A 17796-nucleotide genomic window follows, 5' to 3' on the forward strand; every position below is an offset into this window, starting at 1 on the left:
TAACTTAGAAAAAAAAGTTTAATATGGTTGAAAAATAGATAATTTGAAGTTGAATTGGATAGAAATTTTAAAAATGTATACATATTAATGTGTTTAATAATTTCTTTAATTTGCATGTGTAATGTCAGTGAGTATTATGTCCATCTGGATTGGCCCTTTGATTCTGCTATGCCCATTAATATGATAAGAGCTTCGGTGAGTAATCGACTTACTGATAAATCTCAATTTTATATCTCTACATTTGTTATTAACTATTACTTTTCCTGCTACTTTAAATCTATCGAACCAAAAAGCTTGTATTAATTGTCTGATTTTGTTTGCTTTACCGTAATAACGCACAGTGACAATATTTCATCAATATTCCATGTTGAGGAAACGACCAACCTAACGATAGTAAGTAGGTCTACAAAGTAGGTTGACCAAGATAAAGCGAGGTATATTTAGAAATCCTGTGAAATAAGAAGGTAACACTTTGGGTGTACACAATTAATAAAATATATAAAAGGAGATGATGGTTAAAGTTCGATGAGAAATCAACCAAGTAACATGGATTGACCAAACTTGACGTATATATATGAATCAAATGTACTTATAAAGCGCAGGTATAGTTTACTAATTGAAACGGGTGTCAGTATATTTCAAAAGCACGATCTCAACTATTTAAATGAAAGAAAATCAACTTCATACAAGAAAATTGTTTAACCAATATGGTTTCGCTTTTCCCTAAAATCGGGAACAGGTGTGGTATATATTAAAATACCTTAGACTGTTAGTAGCATATTAAAATACCTTAGACTGTTCGTAGCATATTAAAATACCTTAGACTGTTAGTAGCATATTAAAATACCTTAGACTGTTCGTAGAATATTAAAATACCATAGACTGTTCGTAGAATATTAAAATACCTTAGACTGTTCGTAAAATATTAAAATACCTTAGACTGTTCGTAGAATATTAAAATACCTTAGACTGTTCGTAGAATATTAAAATACCTTAGACTGTTCGTAGAATATTAAAATACCTTAGACTGTTCGTAAAATACCTTAGACTGTTCGTAGAATATGTAAATACCTTAGACTGTTCGTAGCATATATCAAGCCAAATTTGAAAGTCAAACACTGTATAAATTTCCTCCGACGCATATCAGTGTGTGTTAAAAAAAAATATTATTGGGTCCCCTTTTTCTGTGTAACGTTTATCGTTCATCCATTATAGACTTTACTACTTCATTGTCTAATAAACATTTTGCCAAAAATGAATTACAATTTTGATTAGTGGTGGATATATACACGGCCGACACTCGGCTAACCGAGAGATAGGTCGGTTAATCTATATTGAGTATCCGGCTATATCGGCGGTGGGTCTGTTAATCGGGTTGGTTATACGTCTGTTAAGAGTAAAACTCACAATTTAATGTTAAACTCTGTTAGATATACAGATTTTTTGGCACATTATGAGAATCACATCAAAAAAAGAAAAGTGTCTGACAAAATGATATCTATCATAGAACATTTTCCACCATTAAAAAAAATGCATAGCCTGCGCAATTTTAAGTAAAACGAAAAGGCGTCGCGCAAGTATGTGGTTTTTATGCTTGTACGCATAGCAATATTTTAGATAAAAGGCCAAAAACCATTTTTAGATATGATTTAAAGGACACAAAGTACTAAAAAATCAATTGTCATTGATAAAAATTTCATAATTGTTATATAAGTTGAGTTATACCACATTTTAATGAATAATAGGGGAATACAGTCTGTTAATGGGTTGGACAATTCAAATCGTGTCAGTTAAGAGTTATTTAGCCACGACAATAGTCTTACTACCTTGAGTTTATATTTTCACATTGAAAAAAATGAGATGTACTAATGACGAAAAAATTACAATACGGTGCAACAGTATCCTTATAGAAAGAGCACTTTTATTTTAATTTTTTTTTCTCTGCATTTCATTAAAAGGGTGTGTCACTTCAAATTAGCTTTATATGGACTGATTGGCCGCTCGAATTCGCATGAATTTATTATTTACGCCAAGTTATCAATCAGCCTTATTTTTTTGTCTGTTCAAAGTCTGTAACATCTATGAATCTGTCATGTGTTGCAATTCAGCTGGTTTAAGTCCATGCGTTGTCTTTGGAATACTAAGGCTTTTCTACCTTAGGAATAGATTACCTTATGCCGGCGTCACACTTTGGCGGATAGACCAGCGTGCACCAAACGTACAGAGAAAACTGACAAAGTCGGTATACGTTAGTTGAACGCCATAGGAACGCTTAGCAATCGTTCAAAGCGCGTTGCGTAAGTTTGAAGTACGTCGAAATACTTTCGGTAAAATTGAGAAAGGAAATGGGTAATGTGTCAAAGCGACAACAACCCGACCATAGAACAGGCAACAGACAAAGACCACCAATGGGTCTTCAATGTAGAGAGAAACTCCCGCACCCGTAGGCGTCCTTCAGCTGGCCGCTTAAAAAATATGCATACTAGTACAGTGATAATGGATGTCATAATAAACTCCGAATTATACACAAGAAACTAAAATTAAAAATCATATAAAACTAACAAAGGCCAGAGGCTCCTGACTTGGGACAGGCGCAAAATTGCGGAGGGGATAAACATGTTGATGAGATATCAACCCTCCCCCTATACCTCTAGCCACTAAAGGAAAGTAAATACGCTTGATGAACGCTACAACCCGAGGAAATTTTTATGCAGCATAAAAAACATACAACATACGCCAACATACGTTTCTTGAACGCTGGATAAACGCTTAGCCTTAAGTACGCTTCTAGTACGCCCAATACACGCTTAAAGCATATTGGCAGCGTAACTGATTTTTAACACGCCGGAGCTATACGCTGATGTGTGATATCAAATTTCAATCCTGGTATCTATGAGGAGTTTATTTCCGGTATGTATTTTCCTTTGAACCGAGTCATCATTCTCATTTTCTGCCGCCTAAGGAAATGTCTGTACTAAGTTCTAAACCGTGGTTCTAAACAAGAAATAGACATTAGTAAGTTTTTTTTTATATTAGTGTTGGGTGCTGATTTAATGTGTAACAACAAGACAATTTTATATTCCTGTAAATCACAATAAATGCATAATATTAATTTTATTTTTCGAGTAATGATGTATTCCTATGATATCGTAAGTTATTAGCCGACTCGCAGTTCGCAAACGTGCTTGTTTTTTCTATCGAGTGACCTTCAAGATGGTGTAGAGAAAGGTTGATGTTGAAAGGTTTGTCTATATTTGTTTGCATTATAAACATATTTCAGTTCATTTGATAAAAAAAATAAAAACATTACGAAGTTTATCTCTGATTTATGTACTTGTTAACTATGTAAATGACAAATTGGTGCCATTCATATCAATGAAACAGAATCCACATGATATATGCGACCATTCTTTGATGAAATTAATATTACTTTGATTTTACACTTTTTAAAATCATTTCTATCAATTTTCAGATTCCATTGTCTAAACTTATGTTTCATTGTTCATGTGTTGTTTCCATTTATTCTAGCCACTAATCTTGTGCCTATCTCTTTATTCAGATAACACCCCTTATAGCAATTAAATTATACTTGTAATGTCATTCATAACTCTTAACAGACCAATTAACAGACCGAGTTTTATACATCCGACCCATTAACAGACCATATTTTTATCAAAAATTGATTTATGTCACCAAAATACAGTTTTTCGTGTAGATTTTTCACATATTGATGTTAATATGGTAAACAAACATAATGCCAGTCTTTTTTCGATGTTCAAAAGATTGCATGCAAGTAAACTCAACCAACTTGTCATTTTTATGTACATTTTGTGTGTGTAAAATGTGTATAAATTTACTGATGAGTAACTCGCGTTTCATTTTATAGATCGTTTATTGCAGGTAGAAAAAAAAAATTACACCACTGGATTCAGTACTCCAAATCATTTTGTCAGACATGAATAGTTTTTATGATATAAATATAATTAAAAAGTTATACAATGAAACATGCTGACCTTGCACTGATTTTCACGATAACACCTGATTAACAGACTTTAGCCAACCCGATTAACAGACCCACCGCCGATATAGCCGCATACTCAATATAGATTAACCGACCTATCTCTCGGTTAGCCGAGTGTCGGCCGTGATATAATATGCACAAAAAGGAAATATGCCATATCGTTGCATAGAAACAATCGGATTGACCGACATATTTCATGTTTAATGCTTTTGTTCATATAAGGGTTTATCATGCAATTAAATTATAACTAATAGATGTTTATTGGCAAAACATAAACAATATATACATATACATAGTTACAACAATACGAATAAGTATTGTGTGGAAAAGGTTGCATAGAGAACAATTAAGAAGTTAAGTTAAAGACATTCTTTGATCGGTAAGTTTTAATCACACTGCATAGCTTAAGGTGTCTGAAATTCGTTTTATTGATACAACAAAACATCAGTAAAAATAGATTCCAGAATTACACATCCTCCTACAAAGTATAGAAACCAGGTTTTCTCCGGGGGCAGCTCTCCTTTTCGAATAAACAATATCTGCAAAAGAACAAATAAGCAATTTCAGAATAACCATCTGGATTATTAAAAATAGTCTTTACTAATCAGAAGTAAACCAAGAGCGATTTCTAAATAGTACAATATCCAGAAACTCCTACAAAACTGAAATTGATATTAGATGTTGCGTAAGGCTTGTGTTTCAATCGAGTATTTAGACTTTTAAAAAGATCTAACTATTTTTATTAACGTTTTCATCTAGAGAAAAAAAAACGCTTAAAGATTTGGCCTGTAGTACCAAGCTAAAAAAAATGGTCTAAACTTAAATATGAATGTTATCTATCGGATTATTCAAAAATATTCTATTAATTATACTATATGATAAGTTGCAGTGCAAATGTATATATATCGTTTCGTTTGTTAATATGGTACATATATTATTATAATGTCCAAGCTGGATGACATCATATTTTACTTGGTGATTTTCAATTAAGAACAAAACAAAAAGTGTTTTCAACTGGCTACCATTAAAACATGAAAAGTATATGTTGATCATTGTCATTATGCTTAAATATAGGTAGATGTGGTATAAGTGCCAATGAGACAACTCTACATCCAAGTAACAATTTATAAAATTAAAGCATTAAATGTCAAGGTACGGCCTTCAACAAGGAGCTTTGGATCACACCAAACAGCAAGCTAAAAAGGGACCAAAAAATTAGTTTCTTCTGTGACATATGCAACATCGGACTTTGACTTCTTTTAAACTGTGGGTTACTGTGAGTATTGTTGTGTGTTCGTTTTTTTACACATTGGCTAGATGTATAGGGTTGGGTTGAGCAACTGGCTACCATTAAAACATGAAAAGTATATGTTGATCATTGTCATTATGCTTAAATATAGGTAGATGTGGTATAAGTGCCAATGAGACAACTCTACATCCAAGTAACAATTTATAAAATTAAAGCATTAAATGTCAAGGTACGGCCTTCAACAAGGAGCTTTGGATCACACCAAACAGCAAGCTAAAAAGGGACCAAAAAATTAGTTTCTTCTGTGACATATGCAACATCGGACTTTGACTTCTTTTAAACTGTGGGTTACTGTGAGTATTGTTGTGTGTTCGTTTTTTTACACATTGGCTAGATGTATAGGGTTGGGTTGAGATCTCACAAAACATGTTAACTCCACCTCACTTTTGTGACTGTCCCAAGTCGGGAACCTGTAGCTTTTTTAGTCTTCCTGTTTGTTTTTTTTTTTTTTTTCACTTTTTGAGTGCCTTTGTATGTTTTGGGTTTTCTTTTGCTTTTATCTCGCCGAAAAAGTATTAGCATTGGACAGTTTTCCGCGCGTTAGTCGGTTGTTTCTTTTTTTCGACGCATTCCCTGTTTCAATTCTCAGTTTTATCATTATTTAGGGCCAGCTGAAGCCCACTTCCGGATGCAGGATTTTTCGTACAGCTCCTCTTTGGGCGGTTTGTTGTCTCTTTGACACATTCCCTGTTTCAGTTCTCTATCCTACAACTATAAGGTGTTAAACATTCTCACCAGAATTATTTCAATCACAACAAATCCAATAAGACTTATACCCAACATGAAATAGTTAGCACCATGTTTGATTCCCTGGTCCATACTTAGTCCTATATTTATCTGAAAAAAGACAAATAGTATGACACAGTGGTGGCTAGCATCAATGACAATCTTGTACAAAAAATATTTTATGTTTCCTTAATGATCCTTAATGCATTTGTTTATATATAATATAATACACACCGAGAAAATTAATATACATTCATCCATTTTTTCCAACCAACTTGACTAATGTAGACTCTTTATTATTGGAAACCATTTTTTGTGGATTTCGTGGGTACAAGTGAACCACGAAATTAAATGTTTAACGAATGACAAATTCTATATAGGCTTGTAGGCAGATATCTACAAAGACCACGAAATTATATATCAACGAACATGCAAGCTTTCCTTAATTCTCGAAAATTGGTACCCACGAAAACAAAAATGATCACACCTTTAGGTAGTCAAGACTGATAATAAATTTTCTCCTTTTAAAAATGTATACTTGGCAGTTTTTATTCTTCTGATGAGCAGCATGTCTTGAATGTTTACCACGAAAAGTAGAAAAACATAATCGATCAGACTTTTCGGTCAATGCTTGGTTTAAGTGGGTAGAGGGATTTCATGAAAGAAATGTATGGGTTTATCTTTTCATTATTTAAGAAATAATTCATGGAAGCAAATATCACGGCCCAGACCATATGTAAATTTACAACAAATCTATGGCTTCCATGAATTATTTCGATTCTATAGGGACAAATAAGATAATTCAAGTACTGAAGCGAGGGTGGGTATGCCGTGTGTGTAGCTGTTCTTTTTTACTCCTTGTTAGATAAAGCTCAAATTATCTTATACTTACCCCAACCATTATGACTACCAATGAGACAAATAATATTTGTAGCCGTCGCTGAAAATGAAAAAAGCAACAGTCTTACAGTAAATGTACACATCAATAATACCCAGTTGTTCAATATAGTATGCACATACATGTATGTGTATTGCAGATACGAAGATTTGTCGTTTACTTTTGCTTATTACAAAACAAAAAAGTGCACACGCTGAAATGTCTCGCCTTCTTTACTAATCATTGATATTATTTTGATAGTCCTAAATATAAAGCTTTACTACAACTATCACATTAACTTAACATGATTCAGGAAAATGAGGTCAAGGTCATATAAATCAAACAAGAAATACATGTACATCTTACAACTCAAGTCTTACAATCATTTATTGCACTTAATATAGTTGACCGATTGCTTATAGTTTCTAAGAAACAGACTTAACCAAGAAAACTAAACATTTGACCAATGAACCACGAAAATTAGGGCAAGATCAGATGAACAATGCCAGGCAGACATGTACAGCTTGCAATTCTTCCATACAACAATATAGTTGACCTATTGCTTATAGTTTAAGAAAAACAGACTAAAACACAAAAACATAACACTGAGAAATAAACTGTGAAAAAAAGGGTCACGGTCAAATAAAACCTGCGAGACTGACATATAACCCCGCCATATTATTTATATATGTGCCTGTCCCAAGTCAGGAGCCTGTAATTCAGTGGTTGTCGTTTGTTTATGTGTTACATATTTGTTTTTTGTTCATTTTTTTTTTATATAAATAAGGCCGTTAGTTTTCTCGTTTGAATTGTTTTACATTGTCGTATCGGGGCCTTTTATAGCTGACTATTCGGTATGGGCTTTCCTCGTTGTTGAAGGCCGTACGGTGACCTATAGTTGTTAATGTCTGTGTCATTTTGGTCTCTTGTGGACAGTTGTCTCATTGGCAATCATACCACATCTTCTTTTTTATATATACATCATAAAATATTTCAATACACTAAATATAGTTGACCTATTGTATATAGTATTAGAAAAAAGACCAACACTCGAAAACTTAACTTTGTCCACTGAAATATGAAAATGAGGCCAAGATCAGATGACACCTGCCAGCTAGACATGTACATCATACTGAAATATTTCCATACACCAAATATAGTTGACCTATTGCATATAGTATTAGAAGTCTTAGAAAAACAGACAAAAACACAAAAAGTTAACTTTGACCACTGAACCATGAAAATGAGGTCAAGGTCAGATGACACCTGCAAGTTGGCCATGTACACCTTACAGTCCTTCCAGGTTCAATCAACTATTTTCTACATTTGAAAATGCCTGTATCAAGTCAGGAATATGACAGTTGTTCTCCATTTGTTTGATATGGGTCATCCTTTGATTTCGCCATTTGATTAGGGACTTTCCGTTTTGAATTTTCCTCGGAGTTCAGTATTTTTGTGATTTTACTTTTTCCATACACTCAATATACTAGACCTATTACTTATAGTATCTGAGATATGGACTTGACCATCAAAACTTAACCTTGTTCATTGATCCATGAAATGAGGTCGAGGTCAAGTAAAAACTGGTTGACAAATATGAGGAACTTGCAAGGTACGCACATACTAAATATGGTTATCCTATTACTCATAAGAGAGAAACTAACATTACAAAAAAATCTTAACTTTTTTCAAGTAGTCACTGAACCATGATAATGAGGTCAAGGATAGTGGACATGTGACAGACCGAAACTTCGTAACATGAGGCATCTATAAACAGAGTATGAAGCATCCAGGTCTTCCATCTTCTTAAATATAAAGCTTTTAAAAAGTTAGCTAACGCCGCCGCCAGATCAGTATCCCTATGTCGCGCTTTCTGCTACAATTACACCAATAAGGGTCAAGCAATACAAACAAACGATACAATACAATATAGAAGATATTTTAAGGGAGTGTCCAATATACAAATTTTACAATTTAATTTTAATTTAATATTATCTCGTACATTTTGTATTTTTCATTAAGAAGTGTTGTCTACACATGTTTCGTAATACATATCATTTATAATCACTTGTACTATCACACGTATTACGTATCATAAATTTCCTAACAATTGGGCCCTTAAATAGTTAAATGAAGAGGTCTAATGTCCAATATCTTATAAATTATTGATAAACTGTTTTACTAAGCTTTACATACATAAGTCGAAATACTAAGACTTTCTACCCCATGAATAGATTACCTTAGCTGTATTAATTTATTTCGGAACTTTGCAGAGGCAGATTAAGATTAACACCAAGCCGCCGACCCCCTTTTTTGTGGTAAAATTTGGTTGTTCATTTAGTGAATCGCTGAAGCAAGTAGTCAGTGGGCCCCACTAAAGAAGTTATCTGGATCTGCCACTGATTTGGGTTCGTAACGCTCTTCAACTTCGTACTTTATTTTTATTCGAACGTCACCGGTGAGTACTTCGTAGACGAAACGAGCGTATTTTAAGATCATCGGTATTTCAGTCAAGCTAAATTAGAAAAAAAAAAATCATATCCCAAAAGAAAATATAGTTAGTTTTGTGTTTTTCAGCCTCATCCAAGAGAAAAAAAATGAGTATATTACGTTAAGTACACCATTTTTTTTGTTGGATACATTTTTTTATAATATGGTCATGATGATGGAAAGTTAATAAAAAAATCTATAATGCAACTTTAAATAAGGAAGGAAGTAAATCTGAAGTGATGAACTACATTGTCAAATTATATCAATACAGATTTTATATTTATTCATGTACATCATTATATGATATCTTTACAAGTGTACAAGATAACATGTTACGTTACTCCCATAATAACATAAGGACAGAAAAAAATACTTACCGAATTTGGCGACAGGTTATTGCCATAATAGAGAGCATTTTCCTGAGGGTTCCCGGCACTATCAGGAGACTTTGGCAAAATAGGAGATTTATCCGTCATTCTTGACACTTCCTATTTTGAGCACGTGTTTATGATTGTTTATGTTAAGATAAACAGTCACATGAAACAATATCTAAAATGTCGGATAAAGCTAATGTAGCTTCGTTAGATAACAACGCTATATACCATGAAGTCTCGCCAAATATTGTAAGTAATTCTTGTAGAAATACAATATATATACTTTTTTAAAACAATAATGAGCACTATCAAAAATTAACGCCCACTAAGTTGTGGGGACTTAATCTTATCTGTCAAGTGAATCTTTTTGGTTGATAAACATTCAATAGGTTGGGGTAGTATATATATCCCAAATCGGATACTGTACAAGAATAAATAATTTTGGATTGGAGGGGGGTATATTGACAAGTTGAAATTATTATAATTTGAGATACGTTTGCTTAATTCAATTTTTCTTGTTCAATTTTTCATGAGATCGTTTCCTGCTGGTTAATTGAGTGTATACATTTCCATAGCAAAAATATCTGAATTGTCCCTTATCCTTTTCTAAAATTTTACATTGATACTGTTTGAATATACAAACATAACTAGAAGTCCCTTTGAGCTTGAATCGTTCACTTGGCAAACATGGCATTTTTACTTTCACTTTTAAATTCATTTTTGTTATTGTTCAAATATTCACGAACACCGCTATAAAAAAAGGTCAATATTTAACCCCAAAAATTCAAGACTATGATAAAATTAATTATTTATGTAAAATTGGGGATATGAAAAATTATTTTGAAAAATTCCGAACTTCCTCGTCCCACTTAGAAATTCCCCACAGACTGTCATCACACAATCAAACAAAGACGTGGTTTTGGTTATATCAGTTGATTGTTTATCTATTTTCAAGTTCTTGTCTCTATAAAACAATGCACAATTTCACACTTGTTGTACCCTTTCTCAACACATTTTTAGTAAAGATGTATATTATTATACAGAGACTATTACAGTGGACTTTAAAATACCCATTCTCGGACTTTTCAAACAGTAGTACAAAGTCATTTTTCTTAAACCATTTACTCTATTTACATTTTGCATGTATTTTTTTATTTCCAGATTTTGCTTCTTCGATTCTTCAATTTCCTGACGTTTATAATGGCCGTGGTAAGTATATACCAAAGAGTAGGTTGACACATATAAATGTATATAAAGTCGTCAAAATCATTTCCCCATTACGCCACCTAATGTTTATAACTGTAAAAAAAAATATTCTAACGGGTTCCGTGGAACCTAGTGTCTCGCAGTGGCGGATCCAGAACTTTTCATAAGGGGCCGCTCTGACTGACTGACCCCCTGGATCCACCTACGTCTCGCATACTTTTGCTGTTAGTCACAGACTGAACAAAAAATGGGGAAACAAATTATAAAAGATTTTCGACTAGACACTATCTTTTGATTGTAAGAAGCTTCGGTCAAAGTCAGAATGGTTTATGAATCTGATAAATGTTTTAAAAACTTAAACTGCAGACTGTATGTAATGTTAACTCGAGGAAACACAAAGTCCATTTATAAGTAATATACGGGAAAAAAAAGCAGAAAATATTTTTCTTATAAAATTTCATTCTAGATACTAGCGTTTGATCAAGCTTCTGTCCAAGTTTGGTACAAATCCAGGATAGTCTAAGAAATTTATTAAAATGTTCAAAACTACCACAGAGTGAATGCAATGCTAACTGGCAGAAAGTCCACCTATAAGTAAAATACGGATTAACAGAATTTTCTTTTTTTACAAAATTTACAACTGGATACTATCTTATAATCATAACAGGATAGTCTAAGAAAGATATTAAAATTTTTAAAACTTTACCAGAGTGAATGCAATGTTAACTGGCAGAAAGTCCATCTATTTAAGTAAAATACGGATTAACAGAATTTTCCTTTTTACAAAATTAACAACTGGATACTATCTTATAATCATAAACAAGCTTTTGTCCAAGTTTGGTAGAAATTTAGGACCTTTTAAGAAAGTTATTAATATTTCAAAAAAACTTTAACCACAGAGTGAACATTTGTGCACGACGACGACAGAATGCCCTGTCTGGGTGTTTGATTTTTTGGTTTTTGTTTTATAATAAATCCTTTAACACCACTGTATTCTCTAATGAATTGCTTGGCCTGAAATGTATGAAATATTTGCCACTGGACTTTAACCATACAGTAATCAATCAATATATTGCTGATTAATGCGCCCAAGAGCCTTACAGTGATAACGGTTGAAACATTTCTATGTTTATCCCAAGAGTGGTAACTTATTTCGTGTTATCCAGCAATAAAATTGCAATACAGTTACATTTTGAAAATGAAAGTAAATTTTGAACTGCAAAAACCTCGGTAGAAATGTTCTAGTGAGAAAAAAGTTGTATATATGAAGATGTCAATTTCAAAGTATGTAAAGCTCGTAAAATATTCATTAAACATTCTTTTTGTATTATCTGATAATAATTTATTGCTTTGTTTTCATATCAAATATCCATTTATACGAGACACAGCCTGTGATACGAGATATATAGTGCCGACTACTGTTTTTTATGAAAAAAGTTTAACTTGTGATTTGTTTAAACCACAGTCGTTTGTTCGAAGTATCGTTGCTTTCACACGAATGAAAGCATATGAAGGAATCAAGTCATTCGTTTTTTCAGCCAATACAATTGTTAAAATAAATATTGACGAAATACAAGGTGTGTGCAATAACATGACGGTTTGTTTTATTATTTATTCATTTTAAATTGATGGTTCTCAATAACGGAACCTATTTTTCGCAACTAATCTCTCTCTTTTACAGATCTCATTTATCCTTTGTGTTGTGCAGGGGGATGGGAACGAGACATATTATTTATTAGCTTGTAATACTGTTAGTAAGTATATCAGTCATCTTACACAGGCGTTTTATGAATAGATCCCCCTTTTTAAATTAATATTTTTAGTGTTTTATTATTTTTTAGTGAATATTTTTATTGCTTTGAAAAATAAAGTTAGAGGAGCATCATATATAAACTAACTGTTATTACAAGACCGTATGAATAAGAGCAAGAACACACTAAACAGGAACATATATATAATGTTTCCAGCACTAAATACGTTCGAACATCAAGTATAAAAAAGAAGATGTGGTATGATTGCCAATGAGACAACTATCCACAAAAGACCAAAATGACACAGACATTAACAACTATAGGTCACCGTACGGCCTTCAACAATGAGCAAAGCCCATACCCCCATAGTCAGCTATAAAGGTTTATTTATTAAAACCAGATGTTCCGCAGGGTGCAGCTTTATACGACCGCAGAGGTCGAACCCTGGACAGTTGGGGCATTGCAAGTATGGACACAACATTCAAGCTTGATACAGCTCTGAATTTGGATTGTGATTAAATAGTTGACACAGCCTAGGTTTTTGACACAGAATGAATGTGGTCTAACGAACTTCAGACTTTTTTGGGCTTTTGAGCAATACACTATGCTGTTGAATATCAATCCCCTCAAAAAAAAATATTTGAAGAAATTTTCTTTTAATATCTGAAATTAGACAAAATTGCCCCCGTCCCCCATCCCCCCTTTTCCCTTATTCCAAAAATAATCTCAAATCAAATTTCTCATAGAGCTTGCAACAATATCTACTCATTTAAATACATCATAAAATATTAAAATATGAAATGACATACAGTCATGGTTAAAATTAATATTAATTAATAGCAACTTCTAAAAATAAATTTAAAGCTAATCATCTGAAGACAATCATCATTTCTTAATACATAATTTTCAAGCAGTGTAAGGGAGGTAATCAAACATATATATAACAGTATTCTTTAAATGGAATTGGATTACCTCCCTTACACTGCTTTAAAATTGTCTAAATTGTCCTTTAACCAGAAAAACCCTTGTTTTCCCCTTTTTTTGGCGCCTAATTGCTAAATGGTTTAGCCATAACTCCCCATAACCATCCCTTTGTAATATTGAAACTTGTGGTATTATTTCAGAGAGATTTATACACTTAACTGAACACAAGTTATTGACTGGAAACTACAAAAATGCTTATTTGGGCCCCTAATTCCTAACCCTTTGAGACTATAATCCCAAAAATTCGTAAGGGTTCCACGGAACCCAGTGTCTCGCCTACTTTTGCTGTTAATCGCAGACTCAACAAAAATGAGGAAAAACATCAATAAAAATTTCCCTCTCGATACTGTCTTTTGATTGACAGAAGCTTCCAAGTTTGTCAAGGATAGTTTATGAATCTAATAAATGTTTTATAAACTTTAACTGCAGACTGTATGTAATGTTAACTGGAAGAAAAACTAAGTCCATTTATAAGTAAAATACGGAAAAAGTGATTTTTTTTTTTACAAAATTGACTTCTGAATAATATCTTATGATCAGAAACAAGCTTTTGTCTAAGTTTGGTAGAAATCCAGGATAGTTTAAGAACATTGTAAAAATTTTAAAAACTTAAACCACAGAGTGAATGTTTTGTTTCTGGCAAAAAAACTAAGTCCATTTATAAGTAAAATACGGAAAAGTGGAAATTTATTTTTACAAAATTTTCTTCTTGATACTATCTTATGATCATAAACAAGCTTCTGTCCAAGTTTGGTACAAATCAAGGATAGTTTATGAAAGTTATTAAAATTTTAAAAACTTTAACCACAGAGTGAATGTAATTTTTCCTCGCAGAAAAACTAAGTCCATTTATAAGTAAAATATGGAAAAGTGGAAATTTATTTTTACAAAATTTACTTCTGGATACTTTCTTATGATCATAAACAAGCTTCTGTCCAAGTTTGGTAGAAATTCAGTATAGTTTAAGAAAGTTATTAAAATTTCAAAAACTTTAACCACAGAGTGAATATTTGTGGACGCCGCCGACGACGACGACGCCGACGACGACGGAATGTAGGATCGCTTAGTCTCGCTTTTTCGACTAAAGTCGAAGGCTCGACAAAAATCAATCCCAACCTTCCTTTTATGGTTATAAACATTTCGTTAAAATTTTATTGATTTCTATTTACTTATACTAAAGTTATTATCCAAGAAACCATCTGTCTTCGGACAATCATGATGATGACGATTTTTAAATTTGGCGGTTGTATAAAAATATCAAAAAACACCAAAAAAAAGAGGGGTTCATTCCACATGTATCTGTTTTATCTTAGGGATAATCATTTTTTGTCTTCAGTAATGACAATACTCAATCAAAGCAAGACAGAAATCCATAAGTTTCATATTCAGATCTCATTTACATAATAGAAAAACAAAGGAAATGCGGTATCCATCCAGGACACAAAACCAGTATAGGAAATGGGGTATCCATCCAGGACACAAAATCAGTATAGGAAATGGGGTATCCATCCAGGACACAAAATCAGTATAGGAAATGGGGTATCCATCCAGGACACAAAATCAGTATAGGAAATGGGGTATCCATCCAGGACACAAAATCAGTATAGGAAATGGGGTATCCATCCAGGACACAAAATCAGTATAGGAAATGGAGTATCCATCCAGGACACAAAATCAGTATAGGAAATGGGGTATCCATCCAGGACACAAAATCAGTATAGGAAATGGGGTATCCATCCAGGACACAAAACCAGTATATGCACAGGAAAACTCATAAAAATCAAAGGAACAGCGCTTTAATTGCTGTTCTTCATCTCAAAGTCCTAGTGAGTCACATGTTCTTATACTCATAATGTGTGTAACATTTGCCACATGACGTAAAACACAAGTCAGTCATTTTTATCCCCTTTGTTAAATGACCGTAAAACTAATTAAATTTAAATTCTATCAGATGTAATACACATTTTTTTATTGCTTTTTCAGTCAGCTGTCTTGTTGGAATTGTTGTGGTAAGTTTAATTTATCATTAAAAAAACCAATAACAAAAAAAAATAGTTTTTTTAAACCATTTAATGAGTTAATATATGTTTGAATGGAAATCATTAAAATCAGACTTGTAGCTGATTTGTGTTTTTGTATTCCAAAGTCATTAAATTGAGTCAGACAAATAGTCCTTCTACCTTTTTGTAACGTAACTTTTCAGCACTAAATACAATTGGTAAAGAGAAATAGGTAGTCCTTCTACCTTTTTGTAACATAACTTTTCAGCACTAAATACAATTGGTAAAGAGAAATAGGAAAAAATGCATAAGTCAAGCATGGTCTCAAACATCATATATACTTTCTTTACAGAACTGGTGGTACAGAAGTGGAGATCTAGTATGTATACATAATAATGACCTATAATGGTTTTATTTTACAAATTGTAACTTGGATAGATATTTTTCGCACATTTTCTTATATCTATATTTTAATTATAATAAGGAGAAGAGGCCTGTACAGATTATATACAGCTTGTATGCAAAGCTCTGATTCCTTTCACAGATTTGGCTATACTTTTTGGACCTTTTGGATTATAGCTCTTCATCTTTTATATAAGCTTTGGCTTTCAAATATTTTGGTCACGAGCATCACTGAAGAGACATGTATTGTCGAAATGCGCATCTGGTGCAGGAAAATTGGTATCATTAATGTTATTGTATATAATGTAGTTTATGTATACACCTTTCCAGATGCAAATATGATATGCATCTTTAGAAATGTACTAAAGCAGCTTTGTTGGAAGCCTAACTTTAAACATAGGTTTACATTTAATGTTTTCAAACAAATCATTTACATTCATTACTGAAAGTTATAGTATAATTTCATTGAAAAATAATTCAACTTTGAAATTAAATCTACACAGCCATTTGGTTTTTTACACCCTATATAATTTTGGTACTGCATATTTATCTCTTATGTAGATCAAAGCAAAGAGTTTCTGTACTTTATGTTAGTTTCTTTTTAAAATGTCCTACTAAACTTCTGACATTTTATAATATCTCTTTTTTTTTAACAGGGTCCAGAAAAGTTCTGGTACATCTTTATAGTAGGAGCCGTAATCATGTTCCAGTGTATTACAACAGATATTTTTGTGTTTCATGTTTTGAATGAGGATAGCAAGAATATAAATCCTCCTTCTAGTGTAAACAGAACAACAATTTTCCCAGCAATTTCTGTCAGACCTGCTTCCACTGTAAAAACTTTCATTGATTTTGCTGACATGCATTAAATGCAATAGTATGACTAACTTTAATATGTTTGGTTATGTGCAATTTATTATTTGTAAGATATCTTTTTATATTTTAATCTGTCGGTTTTATTGGTATGATCAGTAACATGATATGTATAAATTGAATGTAAACATCTATGCTTGTCAATGTATTTCCAGTTATCATTGTGTTCTAAACACTCATAATACTTGCCACTGGACAATAAGCAGCCATCAATTGGTCAATTAATCTATGCACTGCTCTTATTTTACTACTGTTAACTATTTATCAATAACAACAATATGTGATCAGAATAGAAGATCTCAATAATTTTAACAATTTTCCTTTTATATCATATCTTTTGAATGGTCAGATGAAACATTTTTTAAAATCCATAATTCTTTTATACACTTTCACTAAAGATTTCAGTCTTTTTAGGAATTTTAAAGGTTTTTTTCACCTATGGAATTTTAAAATTTGGTCAAACCTTAGTTGTAGATGTTTTTTAATGGAAGGGATTGCAAACTTGCTGTGATAAATACACTAATGGATATGTCATTGAATTCCAATGAATATTTGTATATGTGCAAGAATAAAATGTAAAACAAGCCATAGAATTTGTTTTAGTGTATGATTTTTGTCCATTTTGAATCTTGTTGAAAAAGATTATTTATAGTATACATGTTGCATATTTGTAAAATGTTTTGTTAAATAAATTCATGTGAAACATTTATCTTTGGTTTCTTGTACTACATGTCATTTCCTATATCAAAAACATATCCATAGAAATATTTGATTCCTCATGGA

The 17796-nt window shown here is 32.3% G+C and overlaps 2 protein-coding genes across 2 annotated transcripts; one reads left to right on the forward strand and one right to left on the reverse strand.

Moving 5' to 3' along the window:
• Window positions 1–4262: 4262 nt before the first annotated feature.
• Window positions 4263–9942, reverse strand: LOC143045435 (uncharacterized). Its single transcript, XM_076217923.1, has 4 exons — window positions 9801–9942; window positions 6949–6996; window positions 6066–6167; window positions 4263–4560 (listed from the first exon to the last, which is right to left on the reverse strand). Exons 1-4 carry the CDS (start codon window positions 9897–9899, stop codon window positions 4447–4449), a joined length of 363 nt encoding a protein of 120 aa, XP_076074038.1. The 5' UTR covers window positions 9900–9942; the 3' UTR covers window positions 4263–4446.
• LOC143045434 (uncharacterized) lies at window positions 9911–17720 on the forward strand. Its single transcript, XM_076217922.1, has 6 exons — window positions 9911–10046; window positions 10959–11006; window positions 12685–12757; window positions 15722–15747; window positions 16091–16117; window positions 16797–17720. Exons 1-6 carry the CDS (start codon window positions 9978–9980, stop codon window positions 17007–17009), a joined length of 456 nt encoding a protein of 151 aa, XP_076074037.1. The 5' UTR covers window positions 9911–9977; the 3' UTR covers window positions 17010–17720.
• The last annotated feature ends 76 nt before the right edge of the window (window positions 17721–17796 follow it).

Source organism: Mytilus galloprovincialis, chromosome 9 (assembly GCF_965363235.1).
Source record: "Mytilus galloprovincialis chromosome 9, xbMytGall1.hap1.1, whole genome shotgun sequence".
Classification (NCBI taxonomy): domain Eukaryota; kingdom Metazoa; phylum Mollusca; class Bivalvia; order Mytilida; family Mytilidae; genus Mytilus; species Mytilus galloprovincialis.